The sequence below is a fragment of the Nesoenas mayeri genome (assembly GCF_963082525.1).
Source record: "Nesoenas mayeri genome assembly, chromosome: 11".
Lineage (NCBI taxonomy): Eukaryota > Metazoa > Chordata > Aves > Columbiformes > Columbidae > Nesoenas > Nesoenas mayeri.
The window spans coordinates 6,120,364-6,142,391 of record NC_137563.1 but is presented as its reverse complement, the minus strand read 5'-3'; the positions used below and the strand labels follow the sequence as shown (position 1 = coordinate 6,142,391).

Below are 22,028 nucleotides of genomic sequence, written 5' to 3'. Positions count from 1 at the left end.
TTCTGATTTTGCAGGATGATGACTTGGAGACAGATGTGAGCAAATTGAGATCAAGACCAGTGCTTGACCGGCCAGAGGCAGATCTTGGACAATATGAAGCAATGTGTCCAGAACTTTCCCATAATTTCCAGGTACTATCATAGTGTGGCTTCCTCTATTTGTGAATGTAAAAGACTTCAAGAAATACTTGAAAGGGAGTACTGATAAGCGATAACTGGTCAAGGCTATTGCAAAAGAAAACGTAGATATGTTATAGGACTGGAAAAACAAAGATTGATACTTTTTTGCTATAGTTTATTGGTGTGGACCAGGAGTGATAGAAAGGGAGTGATGTTTGATGCACATTTATCTGGATATGGATTAACTAAGCACTATTGAATCAATTGCCACATGAGAAATCCGTCAGAAAATTATTTGTATTCTTGCTGGCAATTTCAACAACAATATCAAGATCAGGATGAGATGTGGAAAATGAATACTGTCAACCAGTGTTTTGAAGGAAGTGATGGAGAAAATTTCACTGCTGCTGGGTGAAATGCAGTGTTCAAATCATTGTTCTATTGCAGTTTGGGGCAAGAAATGAAGAGGAATATTGCACTCATTACAAGTCTTGGAATTTAGGAGAGCTAAAGCTGTGATTCAAATACAAATCTGGAAAGGACCACTGGCTTAATGTATTTTCTGTACACACAATGCTGTGACAATTATTATGACCATAAGTAGACAAATGGGATTAATTTATACACTTGTATGAAGGCAGGGGTGGAGTTCTGCATGACAGGTTGGCCTCCTTTACCTTGCTGTAACATTTATATCTTTTTTTAAATTGCCTTGTGAATTATCTTCCCTACTTTGTTAGAACAATCAGGTTTCATTGGAGATGACTCACTCAGATGACTCAATCTGATCCTTTTATTTTTTTGAGGACTACTGTAAAAACCACTTTGTGGATAGAGAAATTCAGGCAGGTGGTCCATGGGTTGATTTTACTCTGGCTGTCTTATTGGATGAGTAAAGTTTTGGGAGGCTTGTAAATATTTTCTCTTTCTTCCCTGAAAGGTATCCTCTGGAAGGAGGCACAATCTGTCTTTAGTTTTTTTAATTTTTTTCTGCTTTTTAAATTTAAAGGAGTTTGAATCAGAATCTGAGAAAGAGAAGACCTTGGAGGACAGGACTGAGAGTCTTCCCTCTGCTCCCTCTCATTTCATTCCAAGTGCTGTTTCTGTGAAACATCCAAACTGCAGATGGAGAAATCAAAGCATCACAGAGATGGGACCAGATCCAGGGGAAAAGGATTTCCAAGTTCCACTGCAGAGCTGGACAAAGGAGGAGAAAAGCAGATGGGATCAGACTGATGAAAAGAGAGACATTGCAGAAGCAGCCAGAGATGCAGACTCTTGTGAAGAGGAAGATCCAGCCAGGAGTCATATGCTCACTTTACGTCCTCTCCCTGAAGACGCTGCTTGGTACAAAAAAGTGTTTTGCTCTGAATGTGAGGCTGCAATCAATTCTTATCCTGGAGGGAGGCTGGAGAACTCAGACACAGTGACAAATCTTCTGGAGAAACACCAAGGGGATATCCCATTCCACAGCCCTCTCTTCTACATAACTAGGGCCAAAAGTGTTAAGTCCATACCAAACTACAAAGACTTGGCATTCCCTGATTTTTGGGGCCACCAGCCACCTCCTTTCAGCAAGCCCATGTTGGAGCGCAAGCATGGGGTTCAAAGGTGATTGTGATTTAATATAATTACTACACTGAGAGCTCTCAGGCTCAAAACTGCTTTATGTAGGTTCTGACTATTGCATCTGTGAATGTTTTAGGAAGTTATAGAATTAATTTTGGGCTAACTATTGATTTGGTGCAAGGAGATAAACCAAACAGCGGGATAATTTTATTTAGGTTTTCCTCCTGAGGAAAGAAAAAATGGTATCTAACTGGATTACAAACAGGATTAAGAATCAGCAGTCTTATTTCCTATCTCTGGCATGGACTTTCTGTGTGCCAGTGAATGAATTGTGAACTGTTTGTGAGTTGCTTTTTCTGTCTCATAGGTGAAGGTGGAAGTGGCAGCCTTGGAGTGATGAGATTTTTATGGCTTCTGGGAATCCACAAAGCCTCCCTTATTTCATATTCCAAGTCGTTATTGATTAACTGGTTATTGATAAATGTTTCAAGGTACCTACATATGTGATGAGACTTTAAGCTGGTCAAAACTCTGACAGAGATGTACTAGTGGCTTTTGCTTAAACAAACCAAGACTGAGAAAGAGCTATGAATTGGTGAGCTTAGTAAAACATGGATGAGAACAAGTCCATGTTAGAGTTGGAGAAGATGCTGTATCCTTTTGAGATACATTTTCGCTCTTAACCAGCCATCTTTAGTGCTTGAGACAATGGGTCCCATCTGCCTTTTCAGGGACAAATTCTTTCTGTCTTCTTGAAGCGGTGTCTGTCGGGTTGTTCTTGTGAATCTCCCGATCTACACTTCTTGCTGTAACTCTTGCTCTCTGCCTGCTCCACGGGCTCCTCCAGAAGCTTCTTCTCCTTCCCCAGTATGAGCATCTGCTTCTGGGAAGCCTGTCATCAGCCAGAGAGCATCAGCAGGGACAAGATAAGCAGTCTGCTCTCCCTGCTGCCCAGCCTGCGAGAGAACACAGCATACATGGCATGCAACATGCAGAAAGAAATAAAAAGAGAGATCTCCTCTTTGGCACACTGCTGGAGGCTGCTGCTGTTCTTGTATTTGTTCAGGTGAAGGGAAAACTGTGTTTTGAAGCTGTGCTGGGAGAGGGAGCTCCTCTCATAACTACTGTTTTGCTTGTTCCATGTGCAATGACTTTATATTCTGTTCTAGTGGCATAGGGAATTATTAGTAGGCACCAAAGAGGCTGGATTCTGTGCTGAACTTTAAAGTTGATCAACGCTAATAAAATGGCATTTGTGAAGACCAATAATTTCTGACCTCTAGAGAGATGTTTCTTTCTACAGCAAATACAAAAGCTAAAATCTTATTTAGAGGCAAAATCACTCTACTGTCTTGTCCTTGCACTGTTGCTCTAAAAGCTGTGCTTTTATGACTATAATAACATGTGTAACCATACAGCTAAAATGGGAATAATCATATCATGCTTCAGGGCATAACATGATTGCTGCAAAGGTCAGGAAGAAAATCTGGTGTTCCACATTTTGATCATCTTTAGGGATCAGAGAACTTCAGCTTAATAATGAGTAGAAATTAGCTTGATTTAGAGTCAAGATTCACGATGAGACAGACTAGTAGGTTTATAAGTTATGGCAGATATTTCCTCATGGGGTAAGGCTGGCCACTTGGGAGATCAACACTGGCTGGCAAGAACTGGGGATAAATGAAATTTGACAGAACACTGTAGGGAATAAAAACTGTGCAGAATCAGTAATTTAACACAAAATGCAACTTGTAATGGGAGTGGATCAGGTGATTTCTCCTAGTAACAAAAAAAATTACAAATGAGATTCACCTAGAACTAGCACATGGAAATGCTGTTTCTTACCAGTCCTTCAAAAGAGTTTCCTGAGCCTCTTCATATTTCTTCTACAAGATTGCTCTACGCTGAAATTTCTCACAGTGTCATTATAATCTGTCTGCTTTGTTTTGTTTTTCTTCTCTCTTCTAGGGACAAAGTACTAGATGATGTCCGCCGTTTAATCCAGCCAGATGATGTGATAGGCAGAACTGTGTTTGATTTAGACAAGCCCAGGTGGGTAACTTCATTGAGTTCTGTAACCAGGGGCACTGTCAGTGCTGAGTTAGGTAGTGAGCTCAGTTCAGCTCAGGTAAAGTTATGGAATAAATAACCTAGGAGGTAAAGCCCTAGTAAGAAAAGTGTATGGGAGAAGTAGATTCCTAGTACACGACTTTGAGGAAAGGATTTATTGTGGAAGTCATGGGAGCAAAGGAGCCTTAAAACTTTTCAGACAGAACAAGAGAATCTATACATAAAGGGGCTCTGTAGGGTCCCTGGATGTCTGCAGTGTGTGCAGTGATTTGGGATTTGTACCTATGAACTCAAATGTAGTCTGTCTGCACCCACCTGAACAGGCATCTCATTGAGTGTCTATATGGACAGTCTCACAGGCTGTAGATGTACCCTGAATGAAAGCTCTGGCATTTATAAAAGACTTTTGAAAATAAGCATCCAACCTTGTGACCTGTTTTAAGTGCTCAACTACGGCCAAGAATTGTGGTCTTGGAGAAGATGTATCACAGAGTAATTGAAAGGGTCCCAAATATGAAGAAGTTGGATTCAGAGGAAGGATAGGTGACTTGGATAAGTTTTTTAGAGGAAAAAAAGGTGAATGGGAATAACTCAGTGGGGAAAATAACTGGCATAAAGAAAGTAAATATGAACTGGGATGAAAGGTAGTATTGGGAAAGAAAAAGATGCAATTTAGAATCAAAACAAGAGGAGAGAAGAATGCTATGTTAGGAGAATTATGGATTTGCTTATCTCTTTCTACTTCTCAGGGTCCTGCTTATGAGAAAAATATATAAACTCCCTTATTTTAGCGTACAAAATGTGCTGGGGAAGGCTTGTCTTTGAAGTAACCTCCTATAGGTATCCTTGCTTTGATTTACTGCAGTCACTCAAGCCCAGCTGCTCCAGGTTGTCTGACATTCTTCTCCAAGTTTGAATCGGGAAACCTTCGCAAAGCCATCCAAGTGCGTGAGTAAGTACACAGCGGCTCTGTCCCAACCAGCCTTTCTGCTGGGATCATAGCATGAAATGCTGGAGTTCCCCTCGGTTTGGAAAGGGTTGGCCAGAAAAGCAGGTTTTATGATGCAGAGCTTATGATTTGTGCCAACACCTAGATGTCAGGAAAGTAACAGGAGTGAGAAAGCAGAGCTCAGAATGTTTTGACATGACTAACATAGCCAAACACACAGTTAAATACACTATCACTAGTTTGATGCTGTTCTTTGACTCTCACAGCATATTAATGAATGTAATTGTATAGCCCGTTCTACTCAGCAGGTTCAGTGGCAGATCTGTGGGGTGTTCATGGCCACCTTTCTTTTTGTCTTCCTGTAACAGGTTTGAGTATGACTTAATTATGAATGCAGATATCAACAGCAACCAGCATCACCAGTGGTTCTACTTTGAAGTCCGTGACATGAAATTAGCAGTCCCCTATCGCTTCAACATTATCAACTGTGAGAAGCTCAACAGCCAATTTAATTATGGTATGAGTCTTTTGGGAATTGAGATAGCCTTCTGTGTATAAGAGTATATTTTAATGCCATAAAGGTTTTGAACTTCCCATGTCTACAAGAGAGACTGTAAGTTTAATCTTATCTACCCTGAAATCCACTGAAAGAGTTACCTTAGATGTGTCAAAGGACTCCTCTTTGTCCTCAGGAGGACTGAGGAGTGAGATGAATATTGAGACTGGGGAAAGGATTTGTTGGGAAAAAGAAGATAAAATGGTTGGTTTGTTTTTGGTTTGTTTTTGGTTTGTTTTTGGTTTGTTTTTGGTTTGTTTTTGGTTTGTTTTTGGTTTGTTTTTGGTTTGCTTTTTGGTTTGCTGTTTGGTTTGCTGTTTGGTTTGCTTTTTGGTTTGCTGTTTGGTTTGCTGTTTGGTTTGCTGTTTGGTTTGCTGTTTGGTTTGCTGTTTGGTTTGCTGTTTGGTTTGCTGTTTGGTTTGCTTTTTGGTTTGCTTTTTGGTTTGCTTTTTGGTTTGCTTTTTGGTTTGCTTTTTGGTTTGCTTTTTGGTTTGCTTTTTGGTTTGCTTTTTGGTTTGCTTTTTGGTTTGCTTTTTGGTTTGCTTTTTGGTTTGCTTTTTGGTTTGCTTTTGGTTTGCTTTTGGTTTGCTTTTGGTTTGCTTTTGGTTTGCTTTTGGTTTGTTTTTGGTTTGTTTTTGGTTTGTTTTTGGTTTGTTTTTGGTTTGTTTTTGGTTTGTTTTTGGTTTGTTTTTGGTTTGTTTTTGGTTTGTTTTTGGTTTGTTTTTGGTTTGTTTTTGGTTTGTTTTTGGTTTGTTTTTTTTTTTTTTTCTATGTTTAGAGACCAGAACTGAGGAAGAATGACACTGGAGCTGGGAGAAGAGAAAAGAAGATGTGTTGAAATTGAATGAGGAGCACTGGATTGGAAAGTGCTTCAAATATTTAAACAAATGTAGATAATCCTCAGACAAATATTTATTTTTCTTTGGGCTTATACTGAAAGACATCTTTGCCTTTAGACCTGCTGAGACTTCTGCTGATAATAATGATAAAAAAAAATAAATCTGTTCCTAGCTCTCTCTGAGCCCTTTTTAGTCTGTAGTTAAGGAGAAAGGTAGTTTTGCTCAGAAATAGGCAGGGCAAACCTCAGCTTTCAGTGCCCATTTTAGAAGAGAAATTATTTCTTCTGCATGGGGACTGTGGGCTGAATTCTTAGCTGGTATAGACTGGGTTTTTTTATTTGTTTCCATGGGGCTGTGTTAATTTACACCATCTCAAGACCTGACTCAGAATGTTTAATAAGTCCCTAATATCAGACTTTGCATTCCTCTGAAGCCCTGTGGATACAGCCTTCAACATCACCAGGAGAACTTTCTCAGGATCAGTGTACCTAAAGCAAATAGCACCAGTACCTGTGATGAGTTGTCACTTGTATTTGCGAAACTGGCTGGATGAGTGGCATAAAGAATTAAGGCATTTGGTCTTTAAACCTAAAGGCTGAAGTTCAAGTGTTTCTATAGATTGCAAATGAATTTTTTTTGGTCATCTTATTCTGCTTCCCTGAACTAACAGACAGTTGAGTGTGATGTGTCTGGTAGCAGCCTGAAAATGAAGTATACAAAGATGCTACTGTAAACCCCAATACAACCTCTGATACGGTCACCAGTGGCTTCATAGCTAGAGATTCTGGCTATTATTAGTTGAAGATTTCTTGTTATCTGCTGGTTTGGCTGTTGTGAGCATTTATAATCTAACTTGGTGTACCTGAAATTGTACATGACTCACATGTTCAAGCATGAAATGAAAAATATATTTGGAAGAAAAATGTTAAAATGCCATCTGGTGTGAGGAGGGAGGCTGAGCCGTGGCTTGCATGTGGGGTTGACTGTTCAAGCAGTTCTGTGGGTTCCTTCTGCTGCTGTGAGAGGTCAGGGAAGCTCCAGCTTATCTGGCTTGGCTGTGTGAGGCTCACCAAACCTTACAGCCCATGCATAATATTAATATTTGCACAAATGGTTGGTAAGAGATGCTGTTTATTTGCTATATTCCCTCTGCACTTTCCTGGGCTAATGCCCATGCTATAATACTAAAAGCTTCCAGTTGTGATGTAGTGCCAAAGTGCCGTGGATGGCAATACTTTACAGCTCCTGGTTACTGATATGTTTTGATTTTTCTCTTCCCTTTTGTTCCTGGTTAGATGGCACTGTGTAACTATCAAATTGGTAAAAACAGATAGTTAATGAAATATTTGTGACCAGGAGCAGAGCAAGTTAGATGTGCAGCCTCCATCTCTGTTCTTCCTGATTTTCCACTAACTTATTCTACCATGGAAAATAATGAGATTTTTTTCAGAAGCCTCATTTGTGTTTATTTTCTAAAACTGAATGTTTCTTTAGGGAAAGTGGAAGGGAAAACCGCTTTTTTTTTTTTTTTTTTTTTTTAAATTAAAATGAGATGGCAGACCAGTGTCAACAATCACTCTGAGGCAGTTTAAGGGGGTTGTGTGTCCTCTGGGCTCACAGAGAAGGGCAGGAGCTGGTGCTTGGGATGTTGAGAGCACTGCAGACCCTGAGCCTCATGTCCCTCATCTGGTGAACTGGGCTTCTGGGCAGCCCGGTGTCTCTCAAAACTCATGTGGCCCATGTCCTGGAACCAAATACAGAATTGATTCTTGTTATGTGGCTTGTGGCGCAGGTTCAGAAAGCAGCAATATAGAGGTTACTCCTGCCTGTAGGCTAGTTAGTGTTATCCTATACTGCAGCCAAATGTGAGCTGGAAAGACATTTCTGCCAGTACGGTTGCCAGCTCTTAAAGTGCTGGAGAGTTTGAGAGAAACCCAAAGGAAGAAGGGAAACTGAATAGCTGCTTATGGAAATATGTCATCAGTATTAATGATTTTCAAGCATTCTCTCCTTCCAGCACAAGAACAGCCAAGACAAGACTCAAGGGGTAACTTATCAACATGCATTAATACTTAAAAGGGCATTTTTCCCTTTCTTAAATATGCTTTCACAGAAATGCCACCAGCATCATTGCTGGGCTCAGCTGTGGCTCTGCTGGGTCCACTGGAGCTGTGGTCACCCATGCAGCTCCCAGTACCTTGCCAGGGTCATCCTGTGCAGAGCAGGATCCTTCCTGTACCTGTGAAAGAGCAAGGAGGTGTGTAGAACAAAGGGACTGGAAACAAAAACTGCCTGTAAGAGGGCTGGGTTCATGGAGCTGTGACTGATGTACACACAGCCCAGATCAGAGACAGCCTCGTACCTCAGGGCATGAAATGGTAATATTTTGGAGGTCAGGAGGAAGTCATCTTCTGGTGTAACACAGTACAGAGATGGATGCTATTGTTATCAGCATTTATGATGCAGAAGTATTATTCAGGTCTAATGGCAAGTTTAAAACATTCTAGTTTTGCTTGCTGCTTTATGAAGTTATGGTACTGGATTCACCACAGATCTCTAATGCTATGGTAGGATTAAGGTTTTAATAAAGATGCAGCCAAGCATAAAATATTGCACTAACCATATTACCTATCTTGTTGATACTTTGATTTCTATTCCTTTCTTTCTCTTCTTCTGTTTGTAAACAGAGTAGCTTGAAGCTCCTTTGCAAGGGCCAGTAGGATAATTTATTTTCTAATAAACTCCACCCAGCTCACTTCTTCAGGAGGTGCTTTTTATACAGATATGGCTATATCGGAACAAAGCATGGGGCTTTGGGAGATGTATTTACTTTGCATAATCTATCTGCTGAGAGAGTTACAGGCAAAATAATGATACTTCTCTGCCTACCCCTATCTTTTTTAGCCAGGGAAGTAATGTCACTTGAAACTGTCTTGTTCTTTGTAGGCATGCAGCTGGTCATGTATTCCGTGAAGGAAGCTCTCCAGGGCCGGCCTCGCTGGCTTCGGGCAGGCCATGATATCTGTTACTACAAGTAAGTGCATTTTTGGTGAATAATTTGTAGCTTCCTTTTCCTTCTGTTCCTCTTCTGGTAACTGTATTGATGTTGTTAACCTCTGACCAACAGTGCCACCTGTTTAAGATGTCTCTAAATTGGTGCTAGGTTAATGTGTTATGTGCTTCCAGCTTCTGAAGATGGCTGCGAGATCTCTTTATCAGGTGCTTGGGGAGAAGTGGGGCATGTGCAGAATTCACTTTCCCAAGAGGAAGAGGGGAAATGGGGAGCACTCCAACCTTGCTGATGCAGCTGGGAACACAAGGCAGCTTACCCCACCAAGGGAGCATAGTTGGCTTTTTTTCCCTTTCCAGAAAGAAATGAGCTGGATGGGACCATTGTTTTTCTTTTGCATACACTGACTTCAGTAAGAGATGTAGGAGCTGAGGAGCTAAGAAAAGGTTATAGCATATACACAGGGGTGTCTGGGCGTATGTATGTGGGGTATGTGTATACGCAATATAAATTATATATATATAGAAATAGACATATACAAATGCACATTTATTTGTCTACTTGTGAATCCATCTCTAGACCTTAGTATCTTCACTTGCTACAGTGATATCATGTTTGTGTTGTGGGGAAGTAGCTCACTTCTTTTCCATTCACCCTGTCACAGATATTCAGGGGTGAGACTGGCACATTTTGTGGGGAACCTCCTCTAATTGCATTTACCAGGACTTATTAATAAAAATGGGAAAAGAGTGATATACTTGCAAAAATAAGGAGGAACTCAAAGATGCCCTTAATTGCTGTTGTGGCAGGGCTCTTATTGAGAGCAACCTCTGAGCTGAAGGACAGGGGGAAGAAAGGTGCATTCACAAGATGTCTGGGTGATGCACCTTGGCTACTCTTTGCTGACATTCATCTTCACTGAAGATGGGATAGTTCACTCATACGGACGAATGTTGTGGCACAACTCTGTCATCGTGCACCTTTCCCATATGTCTCATGAGAGGGTTTTTGTTACAGAGGATATTAGCAGTGCTCTTGTCAAGAGGAGGCTGAGTGACATTTCTGCTCTATTTTATTGCCTCTCCGTGAAGTGACAGGATACACCCATAATAAACAGAGTTGCAGTTACTGTAAGATCATCTAATTCACTTGCTGTCTTGGTGGCTTTTATGTGCTGAATAATATTCCTATCTCGCAAATTATTGAAGGAACAATGGCAGCATGCTGAATTGGTGACAGTGTACTTGTGCCTTTGGTTTCATGGCTCATTTTAAGCATATTATCTCACCTCCAGCTTTTCCAGACAATCGTCAGTTCACAGATAGTAATGAGGTACATAGAGTGTTTTGTTCTCAGATCACCACTAAAGACTTGACTGTTTGGTGATCATAGCGGTGTCAGAACTGGGTCTCTTTTCAGCATCTTTATAATCACATTAGATGAAATCATAATCATCACATTAGCACCTCTTATTTCTAATATTACCTACAAGAGAGGGCTGAGATACCAGGCTCAGTCAGAGCTTTACAACACAATGTAAGGCCTTAATATAATAGCAAGATGGCTGGAGGAATATTCTGCTTTGACTGGGATTCTGCCTGGAATTTTGACAGTAAGGATGGATTAACATGGATTTGGCCTTTGAAGAGGAAGTTATACTGTGAATTTCCCAACTGTCGATGCGGCAGGCTCCAAAATAACAGCTGTGCCCTGTAAATTGTTAAATGCTGCTTTTTTTATGGTATGAACCAGGATATTACTAAAGCATATTGCATTTAACAACCACATTTAGATGTCAGAATGTCAGGGCAGGTAAAATGAAGACACCAGACTCCAGGTTGTAGAAGGATTTTGGACAAAGGGAATGCATCAGCAGATTAGAATTGATAAGTAGTTTAGTTTCCATTTGGACTCTGTTTTGAAGTGGCGTAGAAAACCAGGATATTGATATTTAATTTGGCCTTTTTAGTCTAAGCTAATACAAGGCTTTATTCCAACACATACCAGTGCTATACTAAATGTTGCAGACTGGAAATCTAAGGACAAGTTGACCAAGAGAATGTTGTATTTGTCTTACTTGATTCTTCTGAATTCCTGAGTTACAATCCAGCTCCTTTACTGGCCTGCCTGTGTCTTTGGCCAAGTGGCTTCACCTGTCTCTGTCTCAGCTTCCCCAACCCATAAAGGATAGAAAATTAGAGTCACTTATCTGCCACACAGAGAATGGGAATAGATAAATGGGAAGCGGGTTTTAATTAGATAATGCTTGCAAAGGTCTTTAAAGCTCAAAAAATTATTGTGCAGAGTGAGTGATAAGTAGTATTATAATTACTATTAATTAACTTTCCACCACAGCTGTGCTAGAAATATACTACCTGTACGTTATTTCTGAAGAACAGCAAGCAAAATTGTTTCACTATTGCAAAGTAACTGAAAGGCACAGTAGATACAGCTTGCGTGCTGATTAAAAAAAAAACACCACACTTTGGTCTCTTATTTTCTTTCCAATAATCAGTATATTAGTTTCTAGAAAGCACGTGAAACCTTGAATGTTTTTTGAAAGAGAACACAAATAAGGTGGTGAGGACTAGATGTTGCTAGGGTCTTTTTCTCCTTCCCTCTTCCTTGCTTATTATAGTTTGAGCTTCATACTGGTATGGTAGAATGTGATGAAAAAGAGCTGAGAAAGCCTATTGGATGAACAAGGAGGCAATAAAGCCATCTTGAGGCAACAGCAGTAGAAAGAGAGAGAGATGAAGAGGAAAAATGTTATTTTTTTAAGTTTTCTTAAGAAAGATTCAGAGCTAATGCATTGTATGATGAATTATGAGAAGCTGCAGATTATATGCAGTAGGAATACATGATAATTTACGGTACTTGTATGCAGGTGGTTTTTCTTTTTAATACATGAGTGAAGAGTACATGAAACCTCACAAAGCTACCTGCAAACTTTCTGCTACTACCAGATAGTTTGCTGTAAATTGAAATGGGTGTCAAGAAGTGATTCAAAAGTCTGGAAGTATCTGTTATAGGTGGGCAGTTGGCTGGAATAGCAGAAATGCTCAAAATGAGAACGTAAAGTGCAGTGAGAGTGGTGTTCATCTGTATCCTCAAGATCATGCGATCTGAGTATTGTCAGGAGTAAGGATTAGGGTAGCATCAAGGTCAGAGGTGTCTGGTGCTGCAAAACCTCTGGGTTAAGTGGCCATTTTAGACAGGAGACATGTTTTTGGCTGCACAGTTATGGACTATAGAAGGAGAAACCTTTATTGGAGCATTAGGGACAGGTGGGAATAATGTGTTTGTAAGATATTGAGGCAGCATCTGCCTGCAGAGACTTGCATCTTCCCATACCTCTACTGCAAATGTGAATTTGGAAGGGAGGACTCAGAAGAACTCAGCATTTTGTGGCAGTTCTTTATGAATAAGGTTGTCTGACTGTCCAAGTGACACTGAATATATTATAATAGAGGCTAGGGAAACGACTCTTTTCCATACACATTATACAAGATATAGTTCTTAATTATTTTTCACTGTCAAAACTAACAGAAACTAAACTGTTATTGTCCTGACTTAAAAAAGACTCACATCCTTGGTCCACTGAAATACATACATAATAGCTAAGTAGATGTTTCTGTATTTGTGGGTTCATTGCATTTTTTTCTCTATGTCTTTTTGTCCAATTTTAAGGTGGTTTATTTGCAAAAGAAATTTTGGGGTGAAGAGTTCAGTTAAGAATAAAATCACAGGCTTTTTGGTTTGCCACTGTGACTCAGTGTCCTTGTACTATCTGTAGATCCAGCCAGTATCACTCACCCAACATGTTCCCAACTATTAAATTCAGGTGAAAACCTAGCAGCATTGTATTGTCTTCCTTACAAAATAGAGCTGATTATTTTGGAGAATTTGACAAGAATAATTCTTTTCTCTCCACCCCTTTGAATAAAAATGAACAGCAGCCAAATAAACTAGTACTGTAAATTTCAGGAGCTGAAATTGCATCTTTTGGTTGCCTCTTCTATTTTGCATTTTAATGCAACATTGATGATAACATTTGTCAAAGAAACCTTACAGTCCTTCAGGATCAGAAGGTTCGGCAACAGCATAATTGATGCAATGTGGGAAAAATATTGTTTGAAGTGTATTTATGCATGTGATTTGCTGTGAGGCTTCTCCCTTAAGTGCAGGAATTGTCTCTTCATATCTGCTGAAAGAAAACTTTCTTACTCAGCCTAAAGTCAAATCTTTATTGGAGTGAGTCTCCTGTAAGAGATCTGGTCCTGGGACTAGATGAGAATCATAGAATCCTTTTGATTGGAAGGAGACCCTCAAGGTCATTGAGTTCAACCTATCAAGCTCAGCTCCCCAACTTGCAGCGAGCAACTGGTCCTTGCCTCTCCTTGACAGGGAAAGGCTCAAGTCTGAAAAGGAGGGATCCAAAAGAGGATTTTTTGGGTAGCTCACAACCTATAAATCTGTATGAGGTTGCTTCTTTGTGCACAGTCTCTACCCAGGCCTACTCTTCTTCTTATTCAGCAAAGAGCCTTGGATGAAATTTGAAATATTTTTAATGTATATCCTATTTATTTGCTTTTTAAATTCCTGGAATATCCCTGTACTTCCTGTGGTAGAATTGAATGTTTGGTTTGCTGGGTATTCATATTTTTTAAATCTTCAGGCTTTCACAGAATATTTTCACATGGCATTGTTCAGGGCTGTGAATAGGTACCTGCATCTCTGAGCAAGATAATTTGGATGTCAGAAGCAATACCACAGTGTTAGCTGAATGCATTAGTTTAAATATGTCTGGACTGTGCTACACGAACTAGTATTAGTTGGCTTCTTATTTGCACCTTCACAAAATTATACCAACCGTTACATGCTGCTGAGGGATGGAAGCACTCTCATTAGAAAATGACTCACTGTGGGTGGCTGTGCCCAGTTCTGCCTTTTAACTCTCTGCTGGGCTTTGTGCACTGTGTGAATCCCCAAACAACCTCCAATCTGGGGTACCACCTTAGTCAGTGATACTCGCTGTCATGGTCCTGTTTGCATCTCTGTCTAGTGGAGTTTTGGTTTCTCTAACCTTCCTTCTTTCATATAGCTTGTAGATGTGTTTGTGTGTTACTGGATGTTGTTTAGCACTGTGTTATATTTTTGTACCTGTTTGTTGCGGGGATTGTATTGGTTTTACTTGTATGGGACCAGTCTTTGTGCAATGACTGGTTGAGTTTGGAGCTCATCTACAGCATGAGATGAATACTCATTTGGAGCAGACACTTCTCTAAAAGCTTAGTTCTTTTGTGTCTGCTCCAAATATACATCTAGAAGCGATAACCATCTGCTTCCCCCTCTCTCTTTCTTCAGAAACCACTACCACTGCGGTGCAGCTGCAGGAGGAGGCATGAGAGGAAAATGCTACTACACACTCACCTTCAGCATCAAGTTCCCTCACAAAGACGATGTTTGCTATCTGGCCTACCATTATCCTTACACTTACTCCACAATGATGGTAATGCTGATATGTCCACCTAGATAAGCTAATGGGCCTGACAGTTTGGAGCTGCCTTGGGTATGAGATTTTGAGATAGCACAGAGAAATTTCTGTATGGGATAAGCTGAGGTCCAAACCATTAGTGCTTATGATAATCAGAAGATAATGTAAACCAAGGGCACTTCCATTTGCTTGGGGTGAGAAGCAGGGGATAAAGATAATTACAAGTCAGAAGTGAAAGCTGCCTGCCTGCTCTTCTGATAGAAGGTAACAGCTCAATTTTCAGAGCTGCACCCAGCAATACTGCAGTACTGAACCTCACGTGAATGCATCGTCAGCTGTTTCCCCTGCACCAGTTGGAGTATCAATTGGCATTTGTGACACTCCCACTGCTGCTATCAGTACAGAAACTAAAAGAATACAAGTCTAAGGCATAGGTTGCATTATTGAGTTGTACAAGGTTTGCTTCCTGAGGGACAATTTTTCTACAGTCTTCTTTGGCCAGGGGTGGGTGGTAAGGGAATTTATGGGAAATGCATCTGTTGTATTTTCTTTATGATTGACGTAGGAGAGCCCAAGGTCTGAAAGGAAGGTAGGATAAAAGAAAGGAAATAAATAGTTCTGGGAGTAGCTTTGCTTTCTTGTTAAAGATGAGAAAGATGTTACTGATAAAGAAGACACACAGTTCCAGTAGTTCAGTTCCCCTTCCTTCTCCCTCATGTTTCCATTGTCAGCCCTTTTTCTGGGAAATAAATATGGGTTTGGGTTGATGAAGTTTTGGCTTACTCTGTGGTGTGTGGTTTGGTTTTTTTTTTTAATTATTTTTTTTTTTTTTTATAATGGTATGAATTCACCATTACCAGATATGAAAAAACTATGCTTTCAAAGAAGACAATGTCCTCTCCCACTTACTAGCCATGCTGCTCAGCATGCCAGCATAGTTAAGCTTAAATTAATTCCCACTCAAACAACAGTCTCTTGTCAACTGCTTTGTATCCTATTATAGATGTTTAAAGAAACTGCTTCTAATATCTGAGAGAGAGCCAGTTAAGCCTTCACTGTCCAAAATACGCCTGTCAGTTCACTTGTCATTAGGCTTGTGTACCAGTTACTCCTGAAAATCACTGAGGAAGAGTGTGCTCTGGTATGGGTTTTGCCCCTATAGCCTTGAAGGCATGTATATACTACAGTCTGTAGGGTGAAAAAAATGCAATACTCAAGAATTAGGTGGACTTATTCACCACCATACTTTATTACTGGAGTGCAGTGCCTCATCATTATTTTACTGTTATTGATTTCTATCTTCTGCTGGCACAAAAGCGGGAGAGACTTGGAGAGTTTGTATGCTCGAGGAATTTCTGAATATCTCACTTGCTCCTGAATGAATAGAATAGAGATGAAAAAGATGTTATTCCTAGACTTGCAGGGCCAAGTCTTCAAGTATTTCACTGCCTCTTCAAATAAAATGCTCATTGAAGTTAAAGGGAATCTTGCTGGAGGAAAAGTTTAAATGAACTCAGACTCAGTAAGGACCATAAAGTTTGGGAAATGGGAATTATGGATGGAAAAGTTTGATACGTTGTCACATGTCCAGTTCTTCAGACAAAGCACAATTATTGCCTCTAATAACTCTAAAATGCTTCTTTGCTTGGACTAATTTAAAATGTTGAGTGATGCAATTTTCACATTTCTTTGTTACTTTAATTTCCACAGTAAATAAACTAAATCAGGTTCGTGCACCAGTAGATTTCATTTTAAAACATTTGTCCACTGGTGAAGTATGTTGCTTTTACATATCAGTAAGGGCTTAGTTAAATACATAGTGCTTTGGGGAAGAAGATTAACTTGTATATGGAGTTAATAATTTGAAAATGTTTTTAAATATCATATATATTTAACAGTTATAGGCATATTTACAGGAAATACACATTGCAGAATCCTATTTGAACTGGATGCACTCTGCAGTTCATTACTTCTTGTCCATTAGTAATTACATTTATTTTATGAACAGCAATTTATCTATTTTTACATCACAGTGTTAATTGTTTGGATATCTAGCTGAAATCTCTGTGGCAGCTATACCCAATTAAGTTTCACTGGGTACCAGGAACATAAGTAAATGATTATATTGAATCCTCTGTATTTATGTGAAATCGTTAGATGCATCTAATAACTGAATTTACTTCATAGAGCAGTATGTTAATTGTTTTATGGCATAGATGACTGTGAATTTCCGTTCTTTGTATGCATGTGGGAAAACAGTCTGAAAAACAGTGAGTGAGCTCCAAGGTTTGAGGAAGATGAACGTCTTTTCCCAAAAATACTGGTTAAAGTTTAGCCCTGGGTTGTAAAGACAAAAAGTTACTCTGTAAGGATTGTTCACTGAATTGGTGTTTTAGTTTAAGTGCTGTTAGGACAAGCGTTCGTAGTGTACTGCACCTATTTCTACCGATCAAGGGACAACTGGTGTTCCACAGCACTTAGCAACACTCTGCGATGGGATTACTTACACTTATCTTACTACTTGCAATTACAATGTAAACAGAGAGAACTACATGTCATCTGGTGTGTGGGTGGCAAATGGCTATGTGTCTAATGATACGATCAGAATTTGTTCCAGAAAGTAATTTTTCTTTTTAAGCTGCCAATTCTTTTTCTCAAATTTCTCAAGAAGCTGTTGGACTTAAGAAACTTAAGAATTGTTTAAAACTGCCATAAATTGTGGGGGGGAAGAGGTGGGACAAAAATCTCCTTTTAAAATAACTGACTGGAAAGACATGCTTCAAATTTCCCACTGTTGATTGTACAAAATGTTATTTTGGTTTAAACTTTTTGGCTGACTTTGGTGTGGAGTTGTTCCTGAGTTTCACCAGCATGTGCTTGGCAGCTAACCAGTCAGTTCTATAAACACTCAAAACCAGTGAGTTTTCTCATATTACTACTCAGTCTGTTAGAATACAAGGGGCAGCCAGTTCTGTTTTGGGCATCATGTATGCACAGAAATACACTAAGAGAAGCACCTAGGAACTGTTGAGGTAAAATGATATAAAAGTAATAGTCCTGTGTAGCTTCAGTGAACTGGGATACATTCTGAATGTCTTCTGCATATTTGTGGGATGGAAAAGGTGATATTAACTGGCAGAAGAGAGAAGCTAGGAAGTTAGCAAGAGATGAAATTAATACCAATAATAACACACAGCTAGTGGAATAAAATCAGATTTTATAGACCGTGAACTCATTTTTATAAATCCGCTTCCTTGCTTTTCTTCCTCAGTCCCATCTTGATATCCTGGAGCAAAACAGGAACCCCAAGAAGGTTTATTGGAGGCAGCAGACGCTCTGCCAGACGCTAGGAGGAAATCCATGCCCATTGCTCACCATCACCGCCATGCCAGACTCTAAAAAAAGAGACGACTTGGAGCAATTCTGTAAGTAGACAAATGAAGCATTAAAAAAGATGCTGGCAACTTGCGGTCATGTCAGCAGTGGGAATGACAACCTGTTTGGTGAATATGTTGATTTTTCTTGCATTTCTCACTTTGGAAAAATAAATCTAAATATGGGGAATAGTCAATTGCAACACTTTATGAAATTACAGATTTAAATGGAGGAGTGAGGAGAGCTGACACCAATGTTTTACTTCAAATTTTTCTTTAATCTGAAACAATTACAAAAATCAATACACAATCTCTCCAATAACAAGAAACTGTGTCCAAATAACCAATTCAATGATAAATTTGAATCTTTTCTGTTCCAAGTTGAAATGACTTAGTATTTTGAGGTATAAAACTTGCAAAAGAAAAAAAAGTACAAGATCACTCTTTCCCAGCTGTGGACAGCAATTGCCATGTTCTGATCAAATCCCAGCTCCCCACTGTGCCCATTAGGTCTATCTGGACACAGTATAGCTCCCTGTGTTCTCTCTGACTCTGAACTAATAGTGTACTATCTAAGGGTAAATAACTGCCATGTTATATCTAGAGGTTTTCTATTTTTTCATTGTGAAAGGAAAAGATTTAGACCTTCAATGATCTTGATTAACAAGATTAAGATATGCAAGCTTTTGTGATCAACAGCAAGAGATAAAGAGCTGCTGGTCAGCATCCCATAGGTTTAGCTTTGATTTGAGAGCTGAATGACTAACTACTTACAAGTAGGTTGATTTTTATTTTCTTGAGTTAGTTATGAGGCATAAACTGAGTTTTCTTTTTTTCCTCTGCTCTTCACACTTCATAACACAGGTTGAGAAGTTTAAGGGAGTGTGGAAATTTAAGTTCTTTTTGGGTGTTAAGCAAGTATATATAATTATCTCAGTGAGATATTAGGCTAGAAATATTAAAAAAGATTCTGTGATATAAACCACATTTCTCATTACAGAATTCTTATTTTCAGGGGTATCTGGTGATATGTGAGTAGGATTTCTCAAAATGTTAATGCTACATGCATAAACCAAAAGGAAGCTCAAATATCAGAGTTTGTGAAAATGATTGTTATCTTTCCTGGTTCAGGTTTAGAGCCCAGTGACTACAGTTACGCTGACATTACACTGTAATCATTCTGAGCACCTGCCTTTTTGTTGTAATTATTTTATCATAAATCGAGCATTTACCCTGAATTAGCAAATTTCTGAATGTGGATGTGATATTCTAAGTTGAAATCTTAAAGTGAAATTGCCAAGTATGTGGGCATTCATAAGGTGCGTGCACGTACACAGCTTCAATGGCAGAAACTGGGGGTAGCATTAGAGAAAACTGGATTGTTGGTGTTGCTATTATTAGTAGTATTTACACTACAGTTGCACATACAACACGTGATTAGAGGGGTTGGCTGTGCTGGGTGCTGCCCATGCCTGACATGAAGAGATAATTCCTGTTCTTAAGCACTTTTGTTCTGTGATAATGATGATATAGAACAGAAAACCAGAGGGTGGGTGTTGTGATGGGGGAGGCTGGTTATATAAAGAAGCCTTTGGCACACTGCAGCTGATTGCCTGGTTAGATGTTAGCTGTTGACAGCAATTCTGAAACCTCATGGCAGAAGGTCTTAATAGGGCAATGGAAAGGAAATAAGTTGGAGTATTTTATTTGAGGATACTTACAGAAGAGACATGCAGTGAACAAGTTTTTTCTGCCCAGTTGAGTATGCCTTTCTGATGAAGGAACAAAGCAAAAGCTAAGCTAATGTTTGCATTTATCAAAGCAAGGATTTGGAGTGAGTCAGTCGCATTACGAGTGAATGTGCTAAACACTGAATTTAAGAACCTTTGGCTTTGAAAGGCCTTTCTGAAAGGTGTGTTTTGTCATAGAAAAGCATTCTTACTTTCTGACCAACCCCCTGATGTGCCCAGGTCTGCAGTCATGCAGATATAGTGATCAGGATTAAAAACTCTGGAACAAATCACTGGTCTGTACTAATGGAGCTAAAGCAAGAATACTTAAGAATGTTTTCAGCTTATGCACCAGAGGCAAGAAGGGAACATAACTACTCATTTAAGTGTTCCTGTTCTGACAGGGGGATTGGACTAGATGATCTTTTGAGGTCCCTTCCAACCCCTAACATTCTGTGATTCTGTATGCTAATAATATGCTAGATTTCATACTATTTATAATTCTTGGGGCTAGCTCTGAACTGAATCCTTATTGTGCGTGGAGCACAGGAGAAGAGATGTCTCTGTGCATGCAGGACTTACAGGCTATATTCAAGAGAACTGAGAGCCACAGATGCTGAAATGACGATCATGAGGAAATGACAACATGATACTGACCAGCACAACAATATCCCGAGTCACATGGATTTTAAGGAGTATCATGATATAAATGTGATAATATTAGTAAGCATTGACATTTTCTGGAGCACTATTCTTAGTGCATCAGAATGCATCTTGCAGTGTTAAGAGTCTGGCAGGTTCTCAAAGGTCATTAACCCTATGTGTGAAGACAAGGCTTGGGTTACTTGTTCAGCACAGATTTGCTGAAAGATTCATAAAAGATCTATGAAGAGTTTGGACAGACATTTGTTTGAACTGCTTCAGGCACTTGTAATATTCAGCATCTGGGTTCAAATCTCAGTTATGTGGCTGAAGTCCTCTTTATTTTCAAGAGAATGAAATATCCCTTGTTTTGTGATGGTATGTGAATTCAGGGGAATCTTGTAGATCTGACCAAAATACCATGAAATCATGTGCCACTGAATAACTCTTCCTCTGAAGCTTTGCAATGCAATAACATTGAGGGTTTCTTAGATCTACCCATGTAGCAACAGAACTCAATCAAAACATGTAGAAAATCCAGTTGCCTAAACTGAAATAGAAATTGTTTGGGGGAAAGACAGTAGCAAAGCAAGGCAACATAGCTTTCACAAGATTCCAAGACTATAAAAGTAAACACAGATACTCTTAAGTGATGAAAATATTTGTTGTTTTATGAAGTGGAAGAACAACAAGGCAACACACACCATGTTTTATGCTGTGGGGATGCCTCTAGGCAAATCTGAATAATCACATATGCGCTTATTTTTTTTAAGCAGCTTGGATAATTATGGCCTTTGGGGACACAGCGTAATTTGTGCTGCTTTGTGTGGAGTTGATCAGCAGTTACTTCTCAGTTTCCTCATCTTGTATGACACGCCTTTCTATCTCTGAGTGGTTAGCCTGATGGAAGGACCTGTTTGTAAATATTTTCCATGCTATAAACATAACTCAAAAGTGATAACTTAGAGCTAAATATGAAGGGACCAGAGGGTGAAGGTTTTCCCAGTAATAACTCCCATTGGAGTCTCCAGGCATACATATTTCAGCTCAAGAAGAGTTGTGAAGCTCCAGTACTTGGAACATGGGTAATGAATAAGAATTGATAGCCCTTGTTCTTTCCTTCTGGTTCTGGCCAATTCATAGTTTACTTGAGCTATAGTCATTTTGCTTTCCTATGAAATTTGTTACTTCTCCTTTGTACATTTGTTAATATTGTAGCTTGAGATACTCTTTTCAATGACACCAGTGGCACAGGTAAAACACAAAGCTCACCAAGACTTCATAGCTGTTGCACATGGTGGTACTTAAATACTCTGAATCCTTCTCTAGAATAGACTCATGGGGAGTGAGAAACATCATGAATGAAGAGGCATTGGGTGGATGAGGAGCATTGGGAGGACAGTGTGATCAGCCCATAGGACTGCAGTGGGAAGGAGTTATTGTGGTACGGGAGATGCTGATAGAGTGGGAGAGGCCTGGGGATGACCATGGCATGGCATCCTCTGTGTCAGCTGTGCTTTATTTTCCCTGCTCAACTCTTTCAGATTGGTCTTGTCAGGCTTTTGATTAATGTGGCCCTAGGATGGTTAAATTTGTCTCAGTTAAATTTATTAATGTGCACCTTGTTAATAGGAGGCACAAGCCATGCACGCTCACAGGAACTGCACATTCTC

General features: G+C 39.5%; 1 protein-coding gene across 1 annotated transcript in view; it reads left to right on the top strand.

Annotated features, from left to right (window-relative positions):
• AGBL1 (AGBL carboxypeptidase 1) overlaps window positions 1–22,028 on the top strand; it is a gene marked incomplete at both ends in the record, with an annotated part of 273,751 nt that overhangs the window by 63,046 nt on the left and 188,677 nt on the right. Inside the window, 8 exons of the mRNA XM_080351007.1 lie at window positions 15–131; window positions 1,129–1,730; window positions 3,657–3,740; window positions 4,624–4,710; window positions 5,076–5,224; window positions 9,049–9,136; window positions 14,480–14,624; window positions 17,881–18,034. Coding sequence (XP_080207133.1) covers window positions 15–131; window positions 1,129–1,730; window positions 3,657–3,740; window positions 4,624–4,710; window positions 5,076–5,224; window positions 9,049–9,136; window positions 14,480–14,624; window positions 17,881–18,034 — 1,426 coding nt within the window. The remainder of the gene's footprint in view (window positions 1–14; window positions 132–1,128; window positions 1,731–3,656; window positions 3,741–4,623; window positions 4,711–5,075; window positions 5,225–9,048; window positions 9,137–14,479; window positions 14,625–17,880; window positions 18,035–22,028) is intronic.